At 47.1% G+C, this 22731-nt stretch overlaps 2 protein-coding genes, 1 non-coding gene and 1 pseudogene across 4 annotated transcripts; all 4 read right to left on the bottom strand.

The window, feature by feature from the left end:
- Positions 1-1668: 1668 nt before the first annotated feature.
- On the bottom strand, positions 1669-7423 carry Rpl26 (ribosomal protein L26). Its single transcript, XM_005399411.2, has 4 exons — positions 7321-7423; positions 6739-6911; positions 5370-5510; positions 1669-1839 (listed from the first exon to the last, which is right to left on the bottom strand). The coding sequence occupies exons 2-4, from the start codon at positions 6904-6906 to the stop codon at positions 1711-1713; spliced, it is 438 nt and encodes a 145-aa protein (XP_005399468.1). The 5' UTR covers positions 6907-6911; positions 7321-7423; the 3' UTR covers positions 1669-1710.
- A 2053-nt stretch (positions 7424-9476) lies between these two features.
- Positions 9477-10637, bottom strand: LOC102017756 (annotated as a pseudogene).
- Positions 10638-12590: 1953 nt separating this feature from the next.
- Trnae-uuc lies at positions 12591-12662 on the bottom strand. Its single transcript has one exon. It is a non-coding gene; the product is annotated as a tRNA-Glu (tRNA).
- Positions 12663-15432: 2770 nt separating this feature from the next.
- On the bottom strand, positions 15433-22169 carry Rnf222 (ring finger protein 222). 2 transcript variants are annotated; one of them, XM_013522027.1, is made up of 3 exons: positions 22002-22169; positions 18359-18505; positions 15433-18018 (listed from the first exon to the last, which is right to left on the bottom strand). In XM_013522027.1, the coding sequence occupies exon 3, from the start codon at positions 17990-17992 to the stop codon at positions 17345-17347; it is 648 nt and encodes a 215-aa protein (XP_013377481.1). In that variant the 5' UTR covers positions 17993-18018; positions 18359-18505; positions 22002-22169; the 3' UTR covers positions 15433-17344. The 2 variants fall into 2 exon arrangements, with proteins under 2 accessions (XP_013377481.1, XP_005399467.1); XM_005399410.2 differs by having other exon boundaries at positions 18400-18505.
- Positions 22170-22731: the final 562 nt, after the last annotated feature.

Here is a 22731-nt window from a genome sequence, read left to right as displayed (position 1 = left end):
TTAGCTATACAGAACTTAGAAGGCAAGGGCTAAGGCTTCTACTTACCTGTATCCCCTCGTGACTGATAAACACTTGTCAAACACATGGCTTACAGGTATGTGGTTGTTAGTGAGGCTGTGCAGCGCTACGGCTGACTCTATTTACTGTGACTGAGGCCAAGGGTTCCTCCACCTTCCACCCAACACAGAAGCTCGCTTGTTCCGGGCTCCCAGTTCTGGTGCCATCTCGGTTAGGCAGCTTTGGCTGCCACCGCCTGGCTGCGCTGGCAGCCGGCCGCTCAGTGCTAGATGAGCAGCCCTGCACGTTCAGGAAGGGGCACAGAATGTTGAATCCAGGTGGTTTTGTAGGTTACCGAGGTGACAGATGTGTAAGGACCCGCAGCGTGCGAAAGCCCATCACCTCTTGCCCATCAACCACTGCCTCACCTCCTGACCTGACAACCCAGACAGCTCCTAAGTGTCCGCCCTCTGCACTGGAAGCCCTGCCCCCAGGCGCCAGGACCCTAAGGAATCCTGGGGTCGTTCTACTGAGGACCACATCCAGCCAGAACTTTACAGACACTGGGTTTTGGGATATCGCTGGCATAGGTAGGTGTGTTTGACTGAAACAAGTCACTTTCCCACTTCCCTAATTATTGCAAAACAGCCAAAATAAATGCTTCCTGTTTGGGATGTAAACTACCTTCAGCACTGTCAGCTTAGAGGAACCTAACGTTTGGCAGTACTAACTGCTCAACTGCTGTCACACTTTACTGACAGCTTGTTTTTTTTTTTGAGACAGGGTCTCACTATGTAGTTCAGGCTGGTCTTCAACTTTCAATGATCCTCCTGCCTCAGCCACCCAAGTGCTGGGATTACAGGTGTGTGCTACCACGCCCAGCACCAAGAGCTTGAATTTTACAGGTACATTTCATTTTGTACATTGTAACCCCTAATTTTGCTAGGTTTTGGACTAATGTAAAAATTAAGGTACAGGAGCCTGAGGGGTAGCTCACAAAGCCTGAGCCTTCTCACTCTAGAGGAACAGCACAAAGCTGTGGTCTAGATACTACTGGCCAGCCACAGCAGCTTCTCATTTTGTTTTGAGATAGGATCTTGCCATGTAGCTCAGGCTGGCCTTAAACTCGCAGGTATCCTCCTTCTTCAGCCTCTCCAATGCTGGGGTTACAGGTGTGTGCCAGCAGGTCCGGTGCTTCTCATTTAAGGAAGACTTTCTATTCAATGACACAGTAAACTTTTATACAATGAAAACTTTATACTCTATGTCCACAGAGTAAGCCCATTAGGGAGAAGACAAGTCCAAGAGATGAACTGCCTTTCCTATGCTTCTGCCTATTATGAAGAAAGAAACTGGCGTTGCGGTGTAGAGTTCAGTAGACACTGAGGCCCTGGACTCAATCCCTGGTGTAGCAAAAACCAAGTTAAAAAAACAATGTGCCTGGATTTCAGGAAACTGTTGTGTTGAGGGGTATGGAAGAACTGATCCTCAAATGTGAAAGATCAATTCCACTGAAACAGTATTTTTCAATAGTGGAATTCAGCCACAAGAATGGCTACCTCCAAAAAGCCAGTATCGCCTGAGCTTCCCTTTCCAGACTCAGAGAAAGACAAACAGGTGAGAGCCACTGGACAACAGCCAGTGTCCAAAGCACAACAGAACAAAGAAGCTTCATTTTAAAGTTTTTAATTCAAGCTGCACACAGGAGGACTTTACTCCTGCATCTTCTCAATGGTTTCTTCCTTGTATTTGCCCTTTTCCTTTCCTACTTGGCGAGACTTGGCTTTCCGTTCCAGGATCTTTTTGCGGTCTTTGTCTAGTTTTAGCCTGGTGATAACCACCTGCAGAAAAACAGAAACACTCCCAAGCTTTAAATAATTGCCAGCACAAAGGCCCGATGACCAGTTCCTTTCCCAAACCCGAGGCAGTGGATACCTAAATGTGTAAGATTACCGTACTTAACTCTCATCAAAGTTCTAGAAGCTACAGTTGAGCCCCTCAAGTCAAACCTGACTCAAAGTGCTCAGTAAGGCTCTAGCAACAACTGGAAAAGACAAGGCAAGCAGTTTCTCTCAGTCTCTTCTGTGCTTCATATAGAACCTAACCTCTTTTTACAGTAAAATTTTACAAGCTAACCAGGTCATATACAAATATTTTTGTTTTGTGCAGTTTAGAATTCTAAAATTGGAAATTATTCAACTCAGCTATTCTCATCTAGGTATCTTCCAGTTAGAGACATTACGGTGACACCTGCATACCTACATTTATGGCAGCACAATCCATAATAGCAAAACCTTGGAAGCAGCCTGCGTATCCACCAACAAATGAACGGACAAAGAAAAAGTGGTACTTATATACACTGGAGTTCTACTCTACCATAAAGGATACATTTGAGTCACTTGTAGGAAAATGGATGCATCCTGAGACAATAATGTAAAATGAAATAAGACACATGCTTAGTCGGGCGTGGTGGCCCACGCCTGTAATCCCAGCACTTGGGAGGTTGAGGCAGGAGGATCACTGTGGATTCGAGACCAGCCTGGGCTACAAAGTGAGCTCAAGGCCAGCCTGAACTGCATAGTGAGACCCTGTCTCAAAAACAACAGCAACAACAAAACAAGACATGCTTAAACACTGCAGTTTCTGATGAAAAACCTGACGTATAATCATTACAAAGCAAAATAACAGATAATAGACAACAGGAAAATAGATCTTTTAAAAAAGGGAAGGGTACCAAGAGATGGAGAGAAAGGGGAAGGTGAGATGTGGTACGTACACGCACTAACTCTCTATGATGAATATATTCATTATGTACTGCAAATATCTATGAAAAATTTTATTTCATTTTTTAATTTTAAAAATAAAAGGAGTAAAACATTAACAGACAGACAACCTTTTACAAAATAGCAAAAGAACAGTACAGACAATACAGAGTTATAAATGAAGTGGTAGGAAATTAACAATGCTTGTTGTATTACATATTGATATCTTCAAAGTGGTTTCTCATGAAAACAGATAAACATGCAATATTGATCAATCAAGGACTCATTAACAGTTTCAGCAAAGAAATAGAAGACAGTAGAACAGCTATGTTAACTATCTTGTATATACATACATACAAAATTTCTCCTCTTCCTTCTCTTTTCCCACATCCCAGTTGTCCTTTACCCTTGAAGGTTTTCCTAGCATTTCACAATGTCTATCATACCTCCAAGTTTAAATTAACTCTTTCAGGTTTTACAGTAGTGAGACAATGTGGTGCTTGCACATGCAGGTCTGATTTGTGAATGAAAAATTTTACAATTAGTGGGTGGATGCCTGTAATCCCTCCACTCAAGAGGTCGAGACAGGGGCTGGGGATTTAGCTCAGCGGCACAACGCCTGCCTGGCAAGCGCAAAGTCGTGGGTTCGATTCCCGGTATGGTAGGGGGGGTGGTGGTGGTGGTGGTGAGAGAGGTCGAGACAGGAGGATCACAAGTTTGAGGCCAGCCTGAACTACACAGTGAGACCCTGTCTCAAAACCCTCCCCAAACCCCAATCTAATCCTCAAGTACATACAGTAGGGTATTTCAGCCTTAAGAAGGAAAGCAAAGGGTAGAAGGGGCGTGAAATATAGCCATGCTGATCAAAACACAAGATCACAAAGCTTATATTCTGGTACAGTGAGACAGAAAACAAGTAAATGTGCTTCATTTTGCTAAGAGAAATAAGCCAACTGGAGAAGGTTGAGGAACAGGGCTATTTTAGGCGGTTAGGCAAAGTCTTACTGCTAAAGCTACATTTTAACAGAAACTGGAAGGGCTGAACCTATCCAAGGAGAACAGCAAGTTAAATGTCCAAAGACAGGACTTGGTAAAGCACTTGCCTAGCATGCACAAGCCTCTGGGTTTGACTCTCAGTATCATAAAATAACAAAAAGCACACAACATCGTACTGACTAGGTCACAACCCCCAATTCTACCTCAAAGGCTTGTGAACCTGGAATTGTCTAGGTCACAACCACCAATTCCACCTCAAAGGCTTGTGAACCTAGAATTTATAATTCAAACAAATTACCAGGTAACGCTGCCAACCAGCAGATGTACTGAGTAGCAGCATGGTTTAGGAATACCAAGGAAGCCAAGGGGGCATGTAGAATGCAAGAATAGTCAACTAGTAGCTGGTGAAAGGGATACTAGGTAAGGTCTTACAATTGACCCTGACAGTAACAAGCAGACAGGAGTTTGCATAAAGTGTGACAGTAGTGTGAAGACTTTTTTATTGACTGATATGAGTTATCGAGTATAAAGCTCAGGGGGAAAAACTGTGCTGGAACCATCCGCTCCTAGATATCTGAATTTCTAAGAATGGAATAACAATACTACCAAGCCACTCAAAGATCAACTGTGTTACATGCTGCACTAAGAAATACTACAAAAGACTAAGGACACTCATCGTACTAACAACCTCAACACTAGCTGTTCTAGTGGCAAGAGGCAAAAATGATTATAGGATAGTGGCAAAGTCCTTGCTCTTGAGAAATGCATACTAATGTAACTAAAGTATGTGACACAATTCTCTGAGGTGTCAAGAAAAGGTTATCAAAATTTTAACAAAGAATTCTAGGTAAAAGACACACAAGTGTTTCACTCTAACCTCTGACTTTTCTGTAGGCTGAACATTAGGTATAGCACCAACATAGGACCTAATCCCTTCCCTAGTATTTTACAGTAAATATACATTTTTAAGTACTTAGAAGACAAGTAGCAGCGTGAAAACAAAGGCCATAATTTTGTCAATTGTCAGTAATTTTAATTTTGTTGAAGCAAATGTCTGCTATGATAATCACCAGATTTTCTATGTTGGCTTAGACCTAACTGCTACCCACGGGATCTAACCTCTCAGCTTCAAGTTTTTTCCACTGAAAATGGTTTATAATCTACTTCATAAAATTGTAAAGCTCCTTTTCTGCTTACTTGATTCCACTGAACACACAAAACCAAACAAGGCTGGAGCACGATTTCTTTGATTTTTTCAGAGACAGGGTCTCACTATGTAGTTTGGGCTGGCCTTGAATTCAGGGCGATCCTTCTGCCTCTGCCTTTTGAGTGGTGATTACAGGTGTACACCACATCTGGCTATTCTATAATTACCCTATTTCTGAGATTTTAAAATCTGTCAATGATTAGATTGTTGATCTACTGATTCCAAACATTAAAAAGTGATTTCAGAAACATTTTAAGTATTACAATTTTCAATACAAATATCATGTTTCTTTAAGACATGCTTCCCAACACACCTAACAAGGGACCATTTCTCAGGGTGCAATTAGATCGGCTAAGAATAACGGTCATGATTTCTTTCTCTCTCAAGCATTCTTCAAAACACCTACCTTGCTGGGGTGGATGCCCACATGGACAGTTGTGCCATTTGCCTTTTCCCGCTGCACCCGTTCAATGTAGATGACATATTTCTTCCTGTAAACCTGGACTACTTTGCCAATCTGCTGACCTTTATAGTGTCCTCGTACAACCTAAATTAAGTTCAAAAATAACAGAAATAAGTGGGTCAAAGAACAAGATTAACCTTGTAAATCAGAAACTATCATTTACATACCATTCACTCTATTATAAGATGTCCTTCCAATTTTCACTCTATTATAAGGACCTTCCAATTTTAAAAGGCTTGACTCTATTCCTGGCTTTAAAAATCTTCTAAATAATCCATGCCTGCATCAACCTAAGCGATGGACAGGGCATTCTTACAACTGATGGCCATTAATAACGGCAGGTTTTTCAAAAGGTTAAATGAGAGCCAACTCTTGGGAACCTTTCTGTAGAAAGTTGACAGGAAATTATCCCAAAGACAACAATAGGCCACACATTTTTTTGTTTGGTTTTATTTTTTGGAGACAGGATCTCATTGTGTAGTTCAGGCTGGTCTTGAACTCACAGCGATCCTCCTGCCTCAGGCAGGTGCCATCTTGCGTGGGTAGGCCACAGGTATTTAACTCACAACCCATTTAACTGTTCAAGCCAGTACTAGCGTGGGCAACAAGTACTTAAATGAGTACATCAGTTCTTCCCTAAAGGGTTCCAGGCCAGCCAAGAGTTGTAGTGGTCCTCAGCCTGCAACTCAGGGTGCTTGTGAACACACTATCTCAGTGACTAGCTCGCATATCTTGAAAATGGATGACTGCTTCTAAGATCTACTGGCAATTTTAACACTAGTAAATCAGGGAGCCGAGGCTGTTCTCAACCCCTACTGCTCCTTTTAGCAACTGGTTCCACGTTCTTTAAATGGACATTAGCCCTATAAAGTAACACTAATGAGGCAGTTAACAGCTGCCTTAGATACCACGCTTGATCTTAGCCAAAGCTGGAGAATCGCTAACAGCTGCATTAGGGACTATCTGAATTAATCACCAGGTGCAGGATAGTCCTAAGAAGCGTTCAGAGTTCTTACTAACGTAGATATGGCAAATTATTTACCAGTAAATTTAATCACATCACACTATGCTCTTTTCTGGGCCTCATGACTCTTCAACGACCAAATACATTGACAAAATAATTCCAACTGTTTGGGTGCCTGTCGTGCTGTTTCATTTAATTAAGGCTGCATTTGATGCTTTAAGAAATTGACTTGTGCTAAGCAAAAGCGCTGCAAAGCAGCACACTTTGGTCTTTGACGCTTGCAAACCCTCTTCTAAACGACGCATGCGAGGTTCCATCAAGACAATCTGAACAAACGGAGATACATACCTGAACCTCATCATCCTTTCGGATGGGCATAGATCGAACATTGTATTTCTGTCTCAGCTCTTTGGAAAGAGGAGAAGACATAATTTTCCTGCGAATGTGGGAAGGTGCATTAAAATGCCTTTTACGGTTCTTGCTTCGGTCTGAAGTCACGAAAGGATTGAACTTCATTTTGCCTAAGAAACAAAAAATTAGACTCAAATGACTCAAGTCTCGTCTTTAAAGTGCTCAGGGAAGGTATCACGCTCTGTAACTGCATCAAACATCTTAGACTGAACGGCCTAACAAGTGACCCTTGAAATCTAAAAGTCTAACATGTTTGTTATAAGCTACACTTCAGACTTCACTCCTTTCCCCACAGACTCCCTCTCCTCCTGGCCCTGGTTCCGAGATCCCAATCTATGCCTCCTCCCCGCTCTAGAGGCGGACCCTAGAGCTGGAAATACAGGTTGAAACCATTGCAACCCCCCTCCCGGGCTGCTGTCGGGCCAGCAGGAGGATCTCGAGACTCTCCGCGTAGACAGCCACCGCGCCCAGGGACGGATGGCTGCGGATTACACGCGCCTCTACGCCGCGAATCCTCACCGGTACCAAATCCAGCGATGGCCGCAAAAGGGAAGAGGTCTACACGTTGCTTCCGGTTCTGTAAATTTCGACAAACCTCGCGAGACCGACGTCTCTCGAGGAAGAGGGGCACGGGATTTCAGCGAGAAGAGGAAACTGAGAAAGAAATTGATGACTAGGGTCACCTGGTGACTCGGAGGGGAACTGCAAGTTCTTTTCGAGGAATGGGCGCCCTGCTGAATCCTCTCGGAAGGGGCGACCTGGGGAAGAGTGGCTTGGGATTCTCACGTTGTGACTACTTAGTGGATGATGGAGGAAGCAGCCCCAAGGGTCCGCACCCCTTCACTTTCCGGTGCCAGGCGGCAGGCGCCCTTTTAGCCGGGAAAGGGCAGGTCCTACTTTTGCCCTCCGGGTGGCGGCCGTCCCCGGCGGGTGGGTCACCGGGGTTACCTAGAGCTGAGACCCCGGCGTGGGGTCAGTGAGGAGCTCCAGCCCCGCGCCCCCTGCCGGGGTGGTGCTGACTGTACCCTGGCCCCCCAGCTCCCATGTGGCTCCTGCGGACCAGAGCCTTCGGTGGTCTGGGGCCACCGATCTTCCCAACCCGCGGAAGTAGCTCAGAACCCGCGTTTCTGACGAGTTGCCAAGCGACGTCCAGGGCACTGATTTATTTTTAAAGTTTTTATTAGCGCTTGGCTGCAGTACATAACGATTACATTCATCGTGGGGTGCTGCTAGGTAAAACATCAATTCATTTTTCATCTCTTTCCCTTCCTGCCCCCATCTCTTATCACCCTCGCATGTGCAGATCTATATTTCGCTGCTTCCTATTATCTATTTTTTGTTTTGCGCTTTGAATTGTTTGTACTGTGGGTTTCTCAGATCAGAGGAACCATGCGATGTGTAAGCTTGTGTGTCTGATTTGAAGGGGCATCCGTTTTTCTACAAATGACTCAGATTTACCCTTTGTGGCAGAATGGTGCTGTATAGTGTGTAAACACTGCATTTTCTTTATCAGGGCGCTGAGTTTCTGCCTGTTGTCCTTACGTCAGCATCTGGGGGAAGCAAGGTATGGGATTCTCAGGCATCGATTTCTGTTGAATGAGTAATACAGGTATCAAACGGACAGGTGACACGTTTCATAATAATGCATAAGATGTAGATACTTGCAGCATGCTAAGGACAGTTCTGTGCCCTTTACATTAACTTTTTTTTTTTTTTTTTTTTCTGATAGGATCTAACTATGAAATTCCGGCTGGCCTTGAACTTGCTATGTAGCCCAGACTGGCCTCAAACTCAGTGATCCTCCTGCCTCAGCCTCCAGTCTGCTAGGATTACAGGCGTGTGCCACCATGCCCACCTACATTATTAACTTCTTTAATCCACAAAATGGTCCTGTGGGTGCTGGTATTATTATTGTCCCCATTTTACAGATGAGGGGCTGGGGATTTAGCTCAGCAGCACAGCGCCTGCCTGGCAAGTGCAAGGTCTTGGGTTAGATTCCCGGTACCGGGAAAAAAAAAAAAAAACCCAAAACCCTTTTTACAGATGAGAGAACTGATCCACAGGGAAGTGGAAAGACCCTTAGTTTATAGCTGAACCCAAGCAGACAGGCTCCCCAGCTCCTCTGATAACTCTGTATGTGGCCCAAATTTGTTGGAACCTGCAGGGTCAAATCAAAGGATGAGAAACTGTATGTTTGAAGGTTCACAGCAGAATCAGTAAAGAACATGTGTTTTCAATCAACTGGGGTAAAACAACCTACAGAATGGGAAAAAATTTTTCCAGCTGTTCCTCAGACAGTGGACTAATACCTTGAATATATAAAGAACTCAAAAAGAATTAGAGTCCTCAAAATACCCAATCAAAAAATGGGCAACTGAAATGAGTAAACACTTCTCAGAAGAAATACAAGTGGCCAATAAATACATGAAAAAATGTTCAACATCTCTGGCCATTAGAGAAATGAAAATTAAAACAATACTGAGATTCTCTCTAACTGAAGAAAAATGGCTGTCATCAAGAAATCAAATAATAACATGCTGGTGAGGCTGCAGAGGAAAAAGAACCCTGCTCCACTGTTAGTGAGAATGTAAACTAACTAGGACAGCCATTACGGAAATCAGTGTGGAGATTCCTAAAAACAAGTAAAAAAAGGAAAGAAAAATAAAAACAAAATGTTTACTAGTTAAGCGACTTTATTTTAACAGCTATAATTACAGTGCTTCTCAAAATGAAAACCGAAAACAACTGTACAAAACGGTTGATTACTAATTGTGTGTTGAAAGCAGTAAGGACTTCCACAACACCAAATAAACCAGTTCTGAAGGTTCCCCAAGATAAATCTAACAGCTCCAGCTTCCTCAGGGTTCATCAAAATGCAAATGAAAAAAGTAGACCCTTGCAGGCTGAGGGAGGAAGCTCCTTCCCACCCGGATTCACACAGGCAGGTGGGGCCCCCCAGCAGAAACTTTACACTAAATACAAGCCAGCCGCAGGCTGCATCTGCATGGGTGTGCGCTGTGACCCACCCATGGAGCTGGCTTCTGGCGCTCTGGACCCCAGGATCCCACGTTTGCCACAAGAGAGGAAAGTGGGGAGGGAGTTCTGATTCACTTCCGGTTCCAGAGCTGGTTGTTCAGCCAGTCTGGTCCTTCACAGAGCTCATCCGCGCTGATGGCACAGGTGGCCCGGATGTACCAATTCCTGGGGCATACAGAGCGCAGCCCCTGCTTGTCTGGGAATTCAGCTGCCTTCATCTCGTCGGGGACGGCCTGCTCGTTGGCAGACATGAGGACGGCATCCTGGAGCTCCTCCTCAGCCAGCATCCTCCTGAGCCTCAGGCCTCGTTCACATGCTCTGTGTCGTTGCTGTCCACTAACAAAGATCAAGCCTTGGGTGTTCTGGAGGTAGTGGCCCACAGTGGCTGATCTTGTCCTGGTCACCCACATCCCACACGATGAGGCTGATGCCCTATATTCCACAGTCTCCACTTTGAAAACTATGGTAGAGGGGCTGGGGGTTTAGCTCAGTGGCACAGTGCCTGCCTGGCAAGCGCAAGCTTATGAGTTCAATTCCCGGTACCGGGGGAAAAAAAAAAAGCTATGATAGGAATGGTGGTCACAATTTCACTAAGCTTTAGTTTATACAGAATCATCATGTTCCCAGCAGCATCCAGGCCCACCATGAGAATGTGCATTTTTTTTTTTTTTTTTTGCCAAAAAGGCCTTTGAAGAGGTTCGTGAAGATATTCCCCATACTGTGTATGCATGGAAGCGACACTGCCCAGAGACCTCAGGTGAAACTGCTCTAAACCGGGCGTTCCTCTCATTCCTACAAGATGGCGGCCAAAAATAGAAATTCTGGTGCCAGCACTTGGGAGAAGGATTGCCAGCAGTCCGAGGCCAGCCTGGGCTACATAGTGAGCTCACGGCCAGCTTAAAGTACACAGTGAAACCCTGTCCCCCCCCCCCAAATAAAGAAAAAAATAGAAATGCTATTTGACCCAACTTTTCTCTTTCTAGGTATCTTCCCCAAAGAATTAAAGGCATCATATTGCAGTGATACATACATATCCATATAAACATTAGCAGCATAATAATAGCTCAATTTTGGAGGTGGCTTATATGTCCCTCAACAGATGAGTGAATAAAAAAATGTATTTATGCACAATGGAGTACTACTCTGTCCTAAAGAAGGATAAATGAGTCGTTTGTAGAAAAATGGATGTGCCTTGAGACCATAATGTTAAGTGAAGTACATCAGACAGGCAAGCTTAAATAGCACTTTTTTTTTTTTAAATGAGAAACCTGAAATAAAAGAACAAAATAAAAGATAGACACTAGGAAACAGGGAGATAGATCTTTTGCAGAAGGGAAGGGGACCAAAAGTTGAAAGGAAGAGCCAGGTGTGGTGGCATGTGCCTGTAGTCCCAGCACTCAGCAAGCTGAGGCAGGAGGATTGTTGCCAGTTTGAGACCAGCCTGGGCTACAAAGTGAGCTCTAGGCCAGCCTGAACTGCATAGTGAGATCCTGTCTCAAAAAGACCAAAAATAAATAAATAAAAAGATGGAGGGAGGGAGGAGGAAGGGAATGGGGAGGGAAGAAGAAAGAATTGAAATATGTTGTGTAAAAGTACCAACTCCCCAGGAGGAATGTGATCTAGGTGCTGCAAACATGGACTAATAAGGAATAAAATTTTTTAAGAAGAATGTGTTTTCATGGTTTAAAAATAGTTATGTTGCCAAGAATGGAGTCACATACCTCTAGAGAATCCTGCTTGCTGGGAGCCTGAGGAAGGAGGACTGTCAGTTCAAGGCCAGATGAAGTGATTTAGTGAGATTTTATCTCAAAAGAAAAATAAAATAAACTGGGTATGGTGCTGTAATCCCAACATCCAGAAGGCTGAGGCAGGAGGATCACTTCGAGCTCAAGGCCAGCCTGGGCTACAGAAATTTGTCTCAAAAAACCTCCCAAAAAGTGAAAAATAAAAAGGGCTGGGGATGTAGCTCAGTGGTAGAGCGCCACGCGGAGTTCAAGCCCCAGTACAGCACACGCGCATGCGCGCACACGCAAACAAGAACAATTGTGTTCTTAAACACGCTGGGAGGGAAAGAGCAAGAGCTTCAGTTTTCACTTGTAACTGAAAACTCGGTGAGGTTTTCTAGGCTGCAAGTCTAGTTAACAAATGCCTATGTAGCATCCTGCCCGGGCCAGCTCTGCGCTAGAACGTGGAGCCACCGGTCTGAGTCCTCCATGCAGGAGCGCGCAGGAGTCTAGTCAGGAGAGGCGACCTCAGAACCCGCCCGGCTGGGACCACGCACCACAGGAACGGTGCTTGCTGAGCCAGCTGCCTCCGATGCATCGGCGCTTCTGGGCAGAAGAGGGACGCTGGGCTCAGGAAACACTTCTGCTGTGAGGTCACCCTGCACGGAGCTGAGGTTAGGATGAGCCCCAGGAGGCAGTGAGAGAATAGCTTGAGGGAACGGGTGGCCGGAAGAAGAGGGGCCAAGGGGTCAAAGGATGACGGGCGTGCAGAGGGCTGCCTGGGACTCCTTGCTTGAGCTGTTTTGTTTGAACGCTGGAAAGCCAGAGAGATCACCTTCCTGCACTGCTTCTCTCGCGTGTTCGGCTTCACACTTTTGACTTTGCGTTTTGAGACGGGGTCTTGGCTGCGTGAACTCACTAGGTAGACCAAGGGAGTCCTTTAGCGGGAGAGAGGGGATTTTTCTGTCCCCTCTTCCCAAGTGTTGAGATTTCGGGCGAGCGCCACCACATCTCTTCAAAATTACAATCTTCCCACACCGGGAGTCGAACCCGGGCCGCCTGGGTGAAAACCAGGAATCCTAACCGCTAGACCATGTGGGATGACTACTGTAGGATGCTTCCTCCTGTAGACCTCTTTCAGCACTTTCTCTTCCTACAAAAGGTTCGCATTATTTCCTCAATTCCCATCTGCACAGACATTTTGCTGCCTTTTCTGGGTCTCCTTTCCCCTTTGTCTCTCCCTAACACTGAATCATCAAGATAAATCGTCGGCCACTGTTTGGACAGCGTGGCCACTTTATGTAGTGAGAAAACTGTTGAGCTACAAATCGTACCCAGAGATGCAAATTTCCAGTAGCCTAGTTATAGTCTGTTTATCTTAACCAGCGTCTTTTGGTTTTCTCGGCTCCACCCTGCCCGAGCTCTGTAACCTCGTCAGTCTGGCTGCCCTCGCTGCCTCTTTTCCCTACACACTTTTTACCTGCTTTGAAAAAGATCCTTTAGACTGGCTCGTTAGGATCATTCTGTGGAGCCCTCAGACACACTAAAGCAGGGATTATATCCAGATTTCACACCTAAAGTGAACTAAACTTTTTTCTAGACATCAAACTATTATACTCATTTATTTATGCATCCATCCACCCGTTCATTCATTCATATATGCAGACATGCATTACATAAATATTTATCTTGCCGGGCTTGGTGGCACCATGCCTGTAATCCCAGCACTCTGGAGGCTGAGGCAGGAGGATCTCTGAAAATTCAAGGCTAGTCTGGGCTACATAGTGAATTGAAGGCCAGCCAGGACTACATAGTGAGACCCTGTCTGCAAAGAAAAACAAAAATACTAAAAAAAAAAAATTTTTTTTTTTACCTTATACCCAGTTCTTACTATTTACTAAATTCTGTATTAGGCTGAAGATTCCAAGATCTGTAAGATCCAGTCTCCTCTGAAGGAACACTTTGCCTGGAAGGAGTCAGTCATCTCAGTGAAGAAGCATAACAACCTGTCCCCCAGAAGATGGTGTGTGTGTGTGTGTGTGTGTGTGTGTGTGTGTGTATGTGTGACATAGCAGGAGCCACTTCACATGAAGTAAGGGACCAGGAAGTCTTTGCAGTCACCTTCGAACTTTCTGGAAAGCTAGGTGGACAAGGTGGAGACATGTGCTCTGGTGCCCATTCAGCAATGTTGGGACTCCTTAAACTTGCCTGGTATGCTGAGACTGCAAGTATGTATCGGAGTAAAAGATTCATGTGCCTATGGAAGGTAGCAGCGTGTGTGTGTGTGTGTGTGTGTGTGTGTGTGTGTGTGTACACAATGCCTGGGTGCCTCCAGAGAAGGGGAGGAAGAGAACAACAGGAGAGTTTAGATTTAACCTCAAGGGTCCTTCCCTCTGTCTATGTAGCTATTATCTATTCACCTAGCCAGCTATCTACTTGTCATTCTCTACCTGATGTTATCGTCTTCCAGTGACCTCACCTAAAGTGTTTGCTTAAAGCAAAAAAACTTTATTTAAAAAGGAAAAACAAAGACAGAGACAGGGGAATCAAAATGAACATATCAAATGATGGGGACCAGAGAAGTGCACAGAACAGGGTCATCAAGCTTAAACTTCTTGCCTGACTTATGGGGAACACATTAAGCATAAGATGTCATACCTCTAACCAGATAAACCAGCCCAGGAACTAGTACCTTGATGCTCCTGAAGCGCAGGGCCGGTGGTTTGGCAGTTCCTCAATGATCTTGGGGCAGTCTTCCCACCAGGCAGCAGGTGTGTATGCTGAAGCTATCTTTTTTTGTGTGTGTCTTTCTGAGACAGGGTCTTGCTATGTAGGTCAGACTGGCCTTGAGCTCACTTTGTGGCCCAGGCTGGTCCCGAACTCACAACAATCCTCCTTCCTCATCCTCCCGAGTGTTGGAATTACAGGCGTGCACCATCACACCTGGCCTGAAGCTATCTTTAGCTTCTAATATTTTTCAGTTTGAGTCATTGTGTGTGTGTATGCACACACACTGGGAACTGAACCCAAGGTCTTGTGCATGCTAAGCACAGGCTCCGCAGCTGAACTACACCCTCAGTCCTCAATTTAATTTTTCAATAAAAACTATAGTTACTTGGCTTCAAAGTAGGAAAGCATAAAAGGTGAAATGAAAACTCTACCATCCTATCAGTTTCTCATCTCCCTCCATAGATAAGCACTGTTATTGGTTTTGTGTGTATCTTCCCAATTTCTTGCTGCAGAAATGAGCAAATAAGAATATAAATTATCCTTTCCTCCTCTTTCTACATAAGTTGTAATATCTGGTACCCGTTCTTTCCTACCTAGCTTATTCACATTTGCCAATGTATATCAGGGATGTTCTGTGTCACCCCTAGAGTCCTTCCTTTCTCTTATTGTTTTGAGGATTGAACCCAGGGCCTTCGTACTGATTTACATCCCAGCCTTTTGTGTTAATTTTTAATTTTGAGACAGAGTCTTCCTAATTTGAAAAATTCCCCGGGCTGGGCTCAAACTTGTGGTCTTCCTGCCTCAGCCTCTCAAACTTGTGGTCTTCCTGCCTCAGCCTCTCAGAGTGCTGGGATTATAGGTGTGCACTGTCATGTCCAGCTACTAATTGTCTACTGATTAACATTTAGGGTTTTTCCAATCCTTTATTACAACAAAGAATGCTGAAATTATGTAACGTCATGTACGTTACTGCCTAGATGTGCAAATGTATGTATAGGATATATTTCTAGAACAGGAACTTGTGGGTCAAAGTGTAAATTCTGATAGATAATGTCAAATCTCCCTTGATAAAAGTTTCCCATCAATTCCCATCAGCTTCAGCAGTTTTGACGAGCCAGTGGGTAAAAAACAGAATGCCAGCAGAAATTTTAATTTGCATTTCTTTTACAATGGTGGTTGAATCAATGTTTAAGGGCCATTTCCGTTTCTGTTTTTAAACCGTCTTTTTCATTTAACATGAATTATCCTATAAGTCCAAACCTGGAGCTTCCCACATACATTACAATGTCCCTGGATCTTTGAGAAAATACATAGCTTTTATTTAAAAAATAGCTTTTGACATTCTTTGAAAATAAAAGAAGTGTCATCTGCGAGGTAAAGGATATGCAAACACTGTGGGTCTTTGGAAAGAAACCCTTGGCAGACACAACAGCAGTTGAAAAGACTCAAATCAGGTCCCTAGAAATTTATGACACTGTTTAAAGCAGCCTGGCTGAGGTGAAGACAGACTTATTAGAGTCTTTGTGAAGTTAACATTATTTTTGCTCCTATAATAAATATTGTCCCTGAATCCTGCCCTCCCCCGTAGCACCTGCTCTCTTCTCTGGTCTTGGAAGTCCGTGCTTTAAGACAGCCCCCTGCATGTCATAAATATCCCGTGGTGTAGACCCCGCTCCGTAATGACTTCCAAATGGTGCAGCCACAGCCAGATAGCAAACTTCGATAAGGGGAGGTACAGATTGTGGGGGCTCAGCTGCTCTACCCCTGGGGTGCTGGCCTGGGGCTTCTGCTGTTGTTGTTCTAGTGTCATAAGGCCTTGACTGACTATGGGCCTCAGTTTACAGCCAATAACTGCTCCCAAATAGTTGTTCCTCAGAGGAGCCCAGTTCAACCCCGCCCAAGGCTTTTCTCGGGTGTCTCATCAAGGGTCCCCAGCTGGTTCAGTTATGGTCCCCAGATAAATAGGCCCTGGTGGGGAGCAGCTCACAGCACCCGGCTCTCAGCACTTGTTGAGACAGCAGAGTCCCTGACAAGCACAGCTGTTTTCCTTCCCACCCTTCCTCACCCAGCTCAGCCTGTGAATCTGCCTGGGAAACTGGCCTGGCTAGTGTGGCCTCTGATGAGTGGCTGGGTCATGGGGAGGAGGACTTGGGCAGGGAGGGAGGCGGGAGCCCTCAGGGGTTAATTTGCCCACATAATTCTCAGGTGACTCAGGTCTCACCTTGTCAAGCGTCCTCTCCCTGCCTTTTGCTCCAGCCTGGAGAACCCCAAGCCTCAAAATCTGGCCCACTCTTTGGGCCTGGAGGGCTCTGGAAAAGCTCCAGCTCTGTTTGTGGTCATTCCTCTGACCTGGGCCTCTGGTCAACAATCCTGTTTGCCTCTTGCGCTCTCTGCGGCTCCTTCTGCATTGCTTCTTCCTGAGCCACTGGCCCTGAGATCAGCCTCTCACTCAGGGAAGACATTCCAGAACAGTGGGTTGGAGGCAGGGTGGGCTTGGGGCTGGACGGCTACGAGGGTCATGTGTGGGGCCAGCATTCCAGGAAACCATTACCTAACCTTCCAAACCAACCTCTGCTTGTTCCAGAGGGCAAAGGACAGAATCCTAGGTGTGATTTCTGGCCCATACAAGGTCTGCCATTGGCTTTTCTGTCCCCAGGGGGCCCACCTGGCTTCAGCGAGGTCACCTGGCAGGTAAGGTGCCCATAAGAGGGCAGTGACCAGCCGTCTTCCCAGCTTGCTCAATTCCAGCCTGGAGGAGGGGTACTGGCCAAGAACATACACTGAAGCCACACGTGGGCATCTCAGCTCAGTTCTAGCCTCAGGGATCTCCAGCCCCCAGCCTCCCTGTCTGCCCAAGCCCTTGCTGGGATGTGTGTGTGTGTGTGTGTGTGTGTGTGTGTGTAAGGGGAAAGCCAGTCGAGCCCCACCCCACACCCCTCTCTGCCTCAGCCCACCCTCAGAGCGTCGGCGCACCTAGTCCATTCCTGCCCAAGCCACGGCCAGCGCAGCACTCAGGCCAGGCCTCCTTCTGTGGTCTTGCCAGGTGCTGCCATTCACGCCTGCTTCCTCACCAGCAGCACCCAGGGCAGGATGGCAGCTACTACCGCCACCACCGCAATGAGGGTGATGAGCAGAAGCGCCCGCGACCGGCAGCAGAAGGAGCGGGTGGTGCTGGGGGCCGGGGACACCTCCGAGAGCTCGGCCAGGCTGTGCCGTGGCAGCACGCTGTCCTGCTCCCCCAGGGGCATCCCGTGGCGACTGATGATGAAGATCTGCGACTCTCGGGGCAGGCTGGGCAGCAGGTCCAAGGGCAGCTGGGCCCCCTGGCCTGAGGATGACCTCCAGACCGGCTGGGAAGTGGCCAAGGGGTTCGTGTGGCCTGCACGGTCCGGGGAGGGCCCGGAGGGCAGGGGCACGGCCAGGCCCACGGGCACAGTCAGGGTCTGTGAGCTCTTGTCCAGCATGGAGGGCCAGCGGGAGCTCTTCTTGCTGAGGAAGGTGACATAGCGGCAGATGGGGCAGATGATGGTCCTCTGCACCTGCCCATCCACCCGGGTGGAGAGCAAGTACTTGACCAAGCAGTCGTGACAGAACACATGGCCGCAGCTCAGCGTCCGGCTGGCGCCCTCCAGGTCTCGGAATTTCTCGTAGCACACGGGGCACTCGCTGCCCGAGCTGTCCTTGCTCTCCCCTTCAGACATGGCTGCTCGGAGAAGGCAGGGCTTATCTGGGGACAGGGAGAGGGAAGGAACGTGAACATCGGCCTGTCCCCTCTTTCTCCCGCTTCCTAACTTCCACTGTCCCCACCTGCTACCCAGCCTCCCTGAAGCACTATGCCTTCTCTTGTGGCTTCCTTTCCTCTGGTCCAGTGTGCTTGCCCTTCTTCTGCGCTTCTCCTCAGTGGCCTACTTGAATCGAACCAGAACTAAGAGCCAGAGCCCAAGCCCCTTAGGAGGAGGTGCGCAGGCGCTTCGGACAGCGGCCCTGGGAGGCAGCTCAGAGGCCTCAGCCACCTTGGACGCTGGAAGGAAGTGTGCAGAGAGTACCTGTAATACCAGATGCCTCACCTCAACCATGACACGCGCTCATGCTGAGGTCACCACCTCACCTCTTCCGGGTTCGGGTTTGGTACTCAAGTGAAGGCAGGAAGACCCAGGACAAAGAGGGAGCTAAGAAGATGCACCGCCAGCTTCAGTCCAGTCTTCAGGTTGGGCCTGCGCTCGAAGAGGCCATTTTTCAGAAAAGTGTCTGCTACCACCCCTCAACCTCCCTCCTCAGCCGGGGTGGACTGATTCATTCGATTTGCTCCAGCCACTGGAGTGCATTCCTCTGCGCTAAGCGTGACTATAAAACAATGACTGTCTTAAAAATAAAGCTCAGAACTTATACATGCAGATGGCTGCTGGTCCTCGTGTAGTCACACACCCACCAGGCCTGGCTCAGTCATTCTTCAGATTCCTTTTATAGGGCTGCCGGGGGCAGAGAACCTTCTGATTAACCTCAGCTGTGGCAGATTTTCAGCTCCTTACAGGATCTCTCTTGTGTTTTGGAAATGGCCACAAAAGCCAGTGGGAGTTGAGTACGGTGAGAAAATAAATGAGTGATCTAGTGGCATGTTCTTGTTTGACTCAAGGGGTCCCTATAACAGTGGGCTTTAAACTATACAGGGCAGCGAAGGAGAGACTGTCAAAGATGCACCCAGCAGAAATGCCAAGAATTTTGAAGGGAAATATCTGCGTGGATGTGTGGTCAGGCCCAAGAGCAGTCTTAGTCGGTCTACAATAGCCTCTTTGGAAGGAACCACGGTTGCTTATCATTGATACATTTTTCCATCAATGACAGACAAAAGACCGCTGGTAAAATGGAGCTGGGTGGCAGCCCCCAGACCTGACAGATGACATGATGGGAACAAAATGAGCTACTAGGAAGGACAAACTATAAAGATTGCAAATGGTTTGGAACCTCTCTTTTGGCTTGGTTCCAAGTCTGTTTTGCTGAATTGAAAATGTCTTCTAACAGGAAAAATACGTGGAAGTGGTGATAAGAACCCTTGAAGGAAGGACCATGCAGGAAGCCCCAAGACCTCTGCAGCAGTCTCCAGCTTTGATCTCTGACGTGAGCAGCATGGGCCCCCATGTGTGTATGGGGAGGTAAAAAACTCAGATGGTGGAGCTGGGTTCAAATCCCCTTGCTATTTACATAATGTTGGTTGAGTTGTTTGAGTCTGAGCTTCAGTTTTCCATCTGTAAAATGAGGCTGAAAATAATAGCACCACCTTCCTCTCAGACTCGTGGAGACATGACACACAGTAAGTGCTCAGTAAATGGGAGGTGTCATTGGTAAGGAGGACTGAGTCCTCCCTCCCTCTTCTCCCAAAGGGGAGTTTAGAGACCCCTGTCGAATGTCTTTACTAAAAAGTCACACCCCTTGATAGACAGCAGCTCATCTCAGAATAACTGACCAGGATGACAACAGATTAGGTAAATGATGGGTAATAAATAAAAATTAAGATGATGATTCTGGCGTTTCTCTATTTTCATTTCCTAACACACTTGCAAACATCTAACTAAACATGACTTTCTTAAGCCAACCAACTGCTAGCATTCCCTTTATTTTATAATTCCCCACAAGTATATAGTAGCAATTCTATTCATCCATCCATCCATCCACCCATCCGTCCATCCATCTATCCGCCCATTCAAGTATTCAACAGATATTTACTGAGCACTGCTATTTACTAAGTACTGAGTTGACAGTGCTGGGGATAAGCAGTGATAGGAAGGCCCTTCATGAAATTTTAGAGTCTACAAGACATTTCTTGAAAAAGATTTCTTTAAGGGAAGACTGAGGATCAGTAGCGTAAGTTGTGCAGGTAACTGAAAAGTGGGGATCAAAGAGGCAAGAGAATAAAAGCAAATAAGAGAATACTGGGGAGAAGGAACTTCTGTGAGCATTAGGTTGAGTCTGTTAGTTTTTTTGAGACAAGGTCTCTCTATGCAGTTCAGGCTGGCATTGAGCTCACTTTGTAGCCCAGGCTGATCTCGAACTCGCAACGATCCTCATGCCTCAGCCTCCTGAGTGCTGGGATTATAGGTGTGTGCCGCCATGCCCGGCTTGAGTCTCTTAGTTTTATAGAAGAGTAGATTTGGGTTTACAGAGGAGGAATGATTTGCACAAGGTCACTTGGGAAGGTGATGGGAGGGAAGATAGGAGGGGAGGGAGGGAGGAAGACAGAGAAAGACAGGAGAGGGAGAGGGCGAGAATCCTGTAGCTGATAAAGAGAATATTATTAGGATCAGTTGGGAGACTGGGTGCCCAGTCAGGAGCCATTGTCCTTAAGATGAGCAAGGGAGAAGGAGAAGTTTGATTTTTTTTTTTTTGAGACAGGTTCTTGCTTTGTAGTTGAGGCTGGCTTTGAACTCACTATAAGGCCAGGCTGGCCTCGAACTTGCTGCAATCCTCCTGCCTCAGAGAGGTTTGACTTCTCATCTGAGTTCTAGGAAAACAGGGTTTCAAGGAATGCAAAAGACACCCCAGCCCCGCACTGATGGCCTCTTTCTGCTACCATCCTTTCAATTTTATGTGCTTCAGGAGAGCCACACCATTCGTACCTATGCACTGCCACCTCCCTCCCGCCCTCCCTCCTCCCTGTCTCAGTCTTTCCCGGCCCTTCTTCCCTTGTGTCTTTCCCTTTCTCATAGTTCCCTGCATTCTCCATCCTTGAGCTCCTCTGATGCCCCTGACTCTGGTGAGTGCTGCCATTTGTGAGAGAGCAGCAGAAGAAAGCAAGGAAGGTGTGTTAGTCTGGGTGCAAACTATCTGAGTTAGAATACTAGGCATTATCTGCTACAGGTATCCCCATTGGTGCCTTAGGAAACTGGGGGCGGGGGGGAGAGGGATTAGAAAGGCTTCCCAGCCAGGTGGGACCACTGCTGAGCTAATAATAAATAATTATAACAGCAGCCATTTATTGAACATTAATTATGTGCTTGGCATTTTGCATCCCTTCCTCACTGAATCCTGTCAACAGCTTCAGGAGGTAGGTATTATCTCCATTTTACAGACCAGATCTGAGCTCAGGGCTTCAGTGAAGTAACTCGTTCAGTTCACACCGCCGGCATAGGCATACTCGGGATTTAAGCCTAGGACATCTGGCTACGCAGCCTAGGCTGCACCACCACTACCTCTCCCGGATGGGCCTCCACGGAGGGTTTGCCGGGCTCTGGTCAAAGCAGTGAACGAGGAAACGTGGATGAAAAAGTGGCCACCCAAACTTCCCTCCTTAGAGTGGCCGTAAACAGGCCTGGCCCTCTGGCCACTTATAAGGCAGGGAGAAGACAATGGCTAGCTCAAGGGAAGGGACCTTATGAAATCCCTGTGTCCAGCCTCCTCCACAGGAGCAGCCCATCTTGAGGATGGGAAAGGGGGAACAGTTGTCACCAGCCCAGGGAAACCATTCTTATTCAGAGACAGAGACATTTCTAGGCACCTACTGTTCCCTCCCAGAGCCCTGATAGAAGCCCTGTAGTTTCAGCTAGGACTACCTCCCCACCCACAGACACCTCTCCCTCCTGTCTTCCCTCCTCCCTTCTGTCTGTCTCTCTCTTACACACACACACACACACACACACACACACACACACACCCCTTTACATCCTTCAAGCTTCAGCCGCCCTCCTTCCTCCCTTCCCGCCAGATCCCCAGACTCACTTCGGCTGGGACCTGAGGCAGTAGCATCCGTCTTTCTACCTGGGGCCTCCTCCGAGAGGCTGGGAGCCACCCAGAGGCGCAGCACGATCTCCTCCCGCTGCTGTCACCACGCCGGCCAGGGAGGCATTTCCTACCAACTGAGCAGGTCGGGAGGACAGCGCCGGGAAGTCAAGGCTGCCCAACCCGTTTGAGGCCAGGAGGCTCTCTGCGGCATCGCCTAGGGGCTGGGCAGCGCTGGCATCAGGTGACCTGAGGAGGGTGCTAGGAGGTGAGCCCCCGGCTGAGTCAGAGGGTCTCTCAGTGGAAGCAGGAGCCCAGGTGCCTTTGACTAAGACTCCCCGGGGTGTGGGTCTTCCCATGCCAATAACAGGAACACCCCTGCAGGTCTTTCCCCCTCTGGGGTGCATTTCAGGGACCCCCACCCATTCCCACTACAGGCACAAGCTGAAGGCATCAACAGCTCAGCCCCAGGAAGGTGCGACACCCCAAGTCACACACTAACATGTGTGGTGTGTCTACCTGCATTTCGGCATTCATCAAACACTCAAAGAGGCTCAGAGTGCCCTAAACCAATCACCAGAGCTACAAAGGGGCAGAAGTTGACTTTTTTTTTGGGTACCGGGAATCAAACTCAGGACCTTGTGCTTGCCAGGCAGGGGCGGTTCTGCTGAGCTATACTTCCAGCCCTAGAAGATGACTTTTAATCTTCTACAACCCAGTAAGAAAACTG

The sequence above is a fragment of the Chinchilla lanigera genome, unplaced genomic scaffold, assembly GCF_000276665.1.
Source record: "Chinchilla lanigera isolate Chin_1 unplaced genomic scaffold, ChiLan1.0 scaffold00066, whole genome shotgun sequence".
Taxonomy (NCBI): Eukaryota; Metazoa; Chordata; class Mammalia; order Rodentia; family Chinchillidae; genus Chinchilla; species Chinchilla lanigera.
Note: the sequence above shows the minus strand (reverse complement) of the source record. Positions and strands in the feature narration are given on the sequence as shown.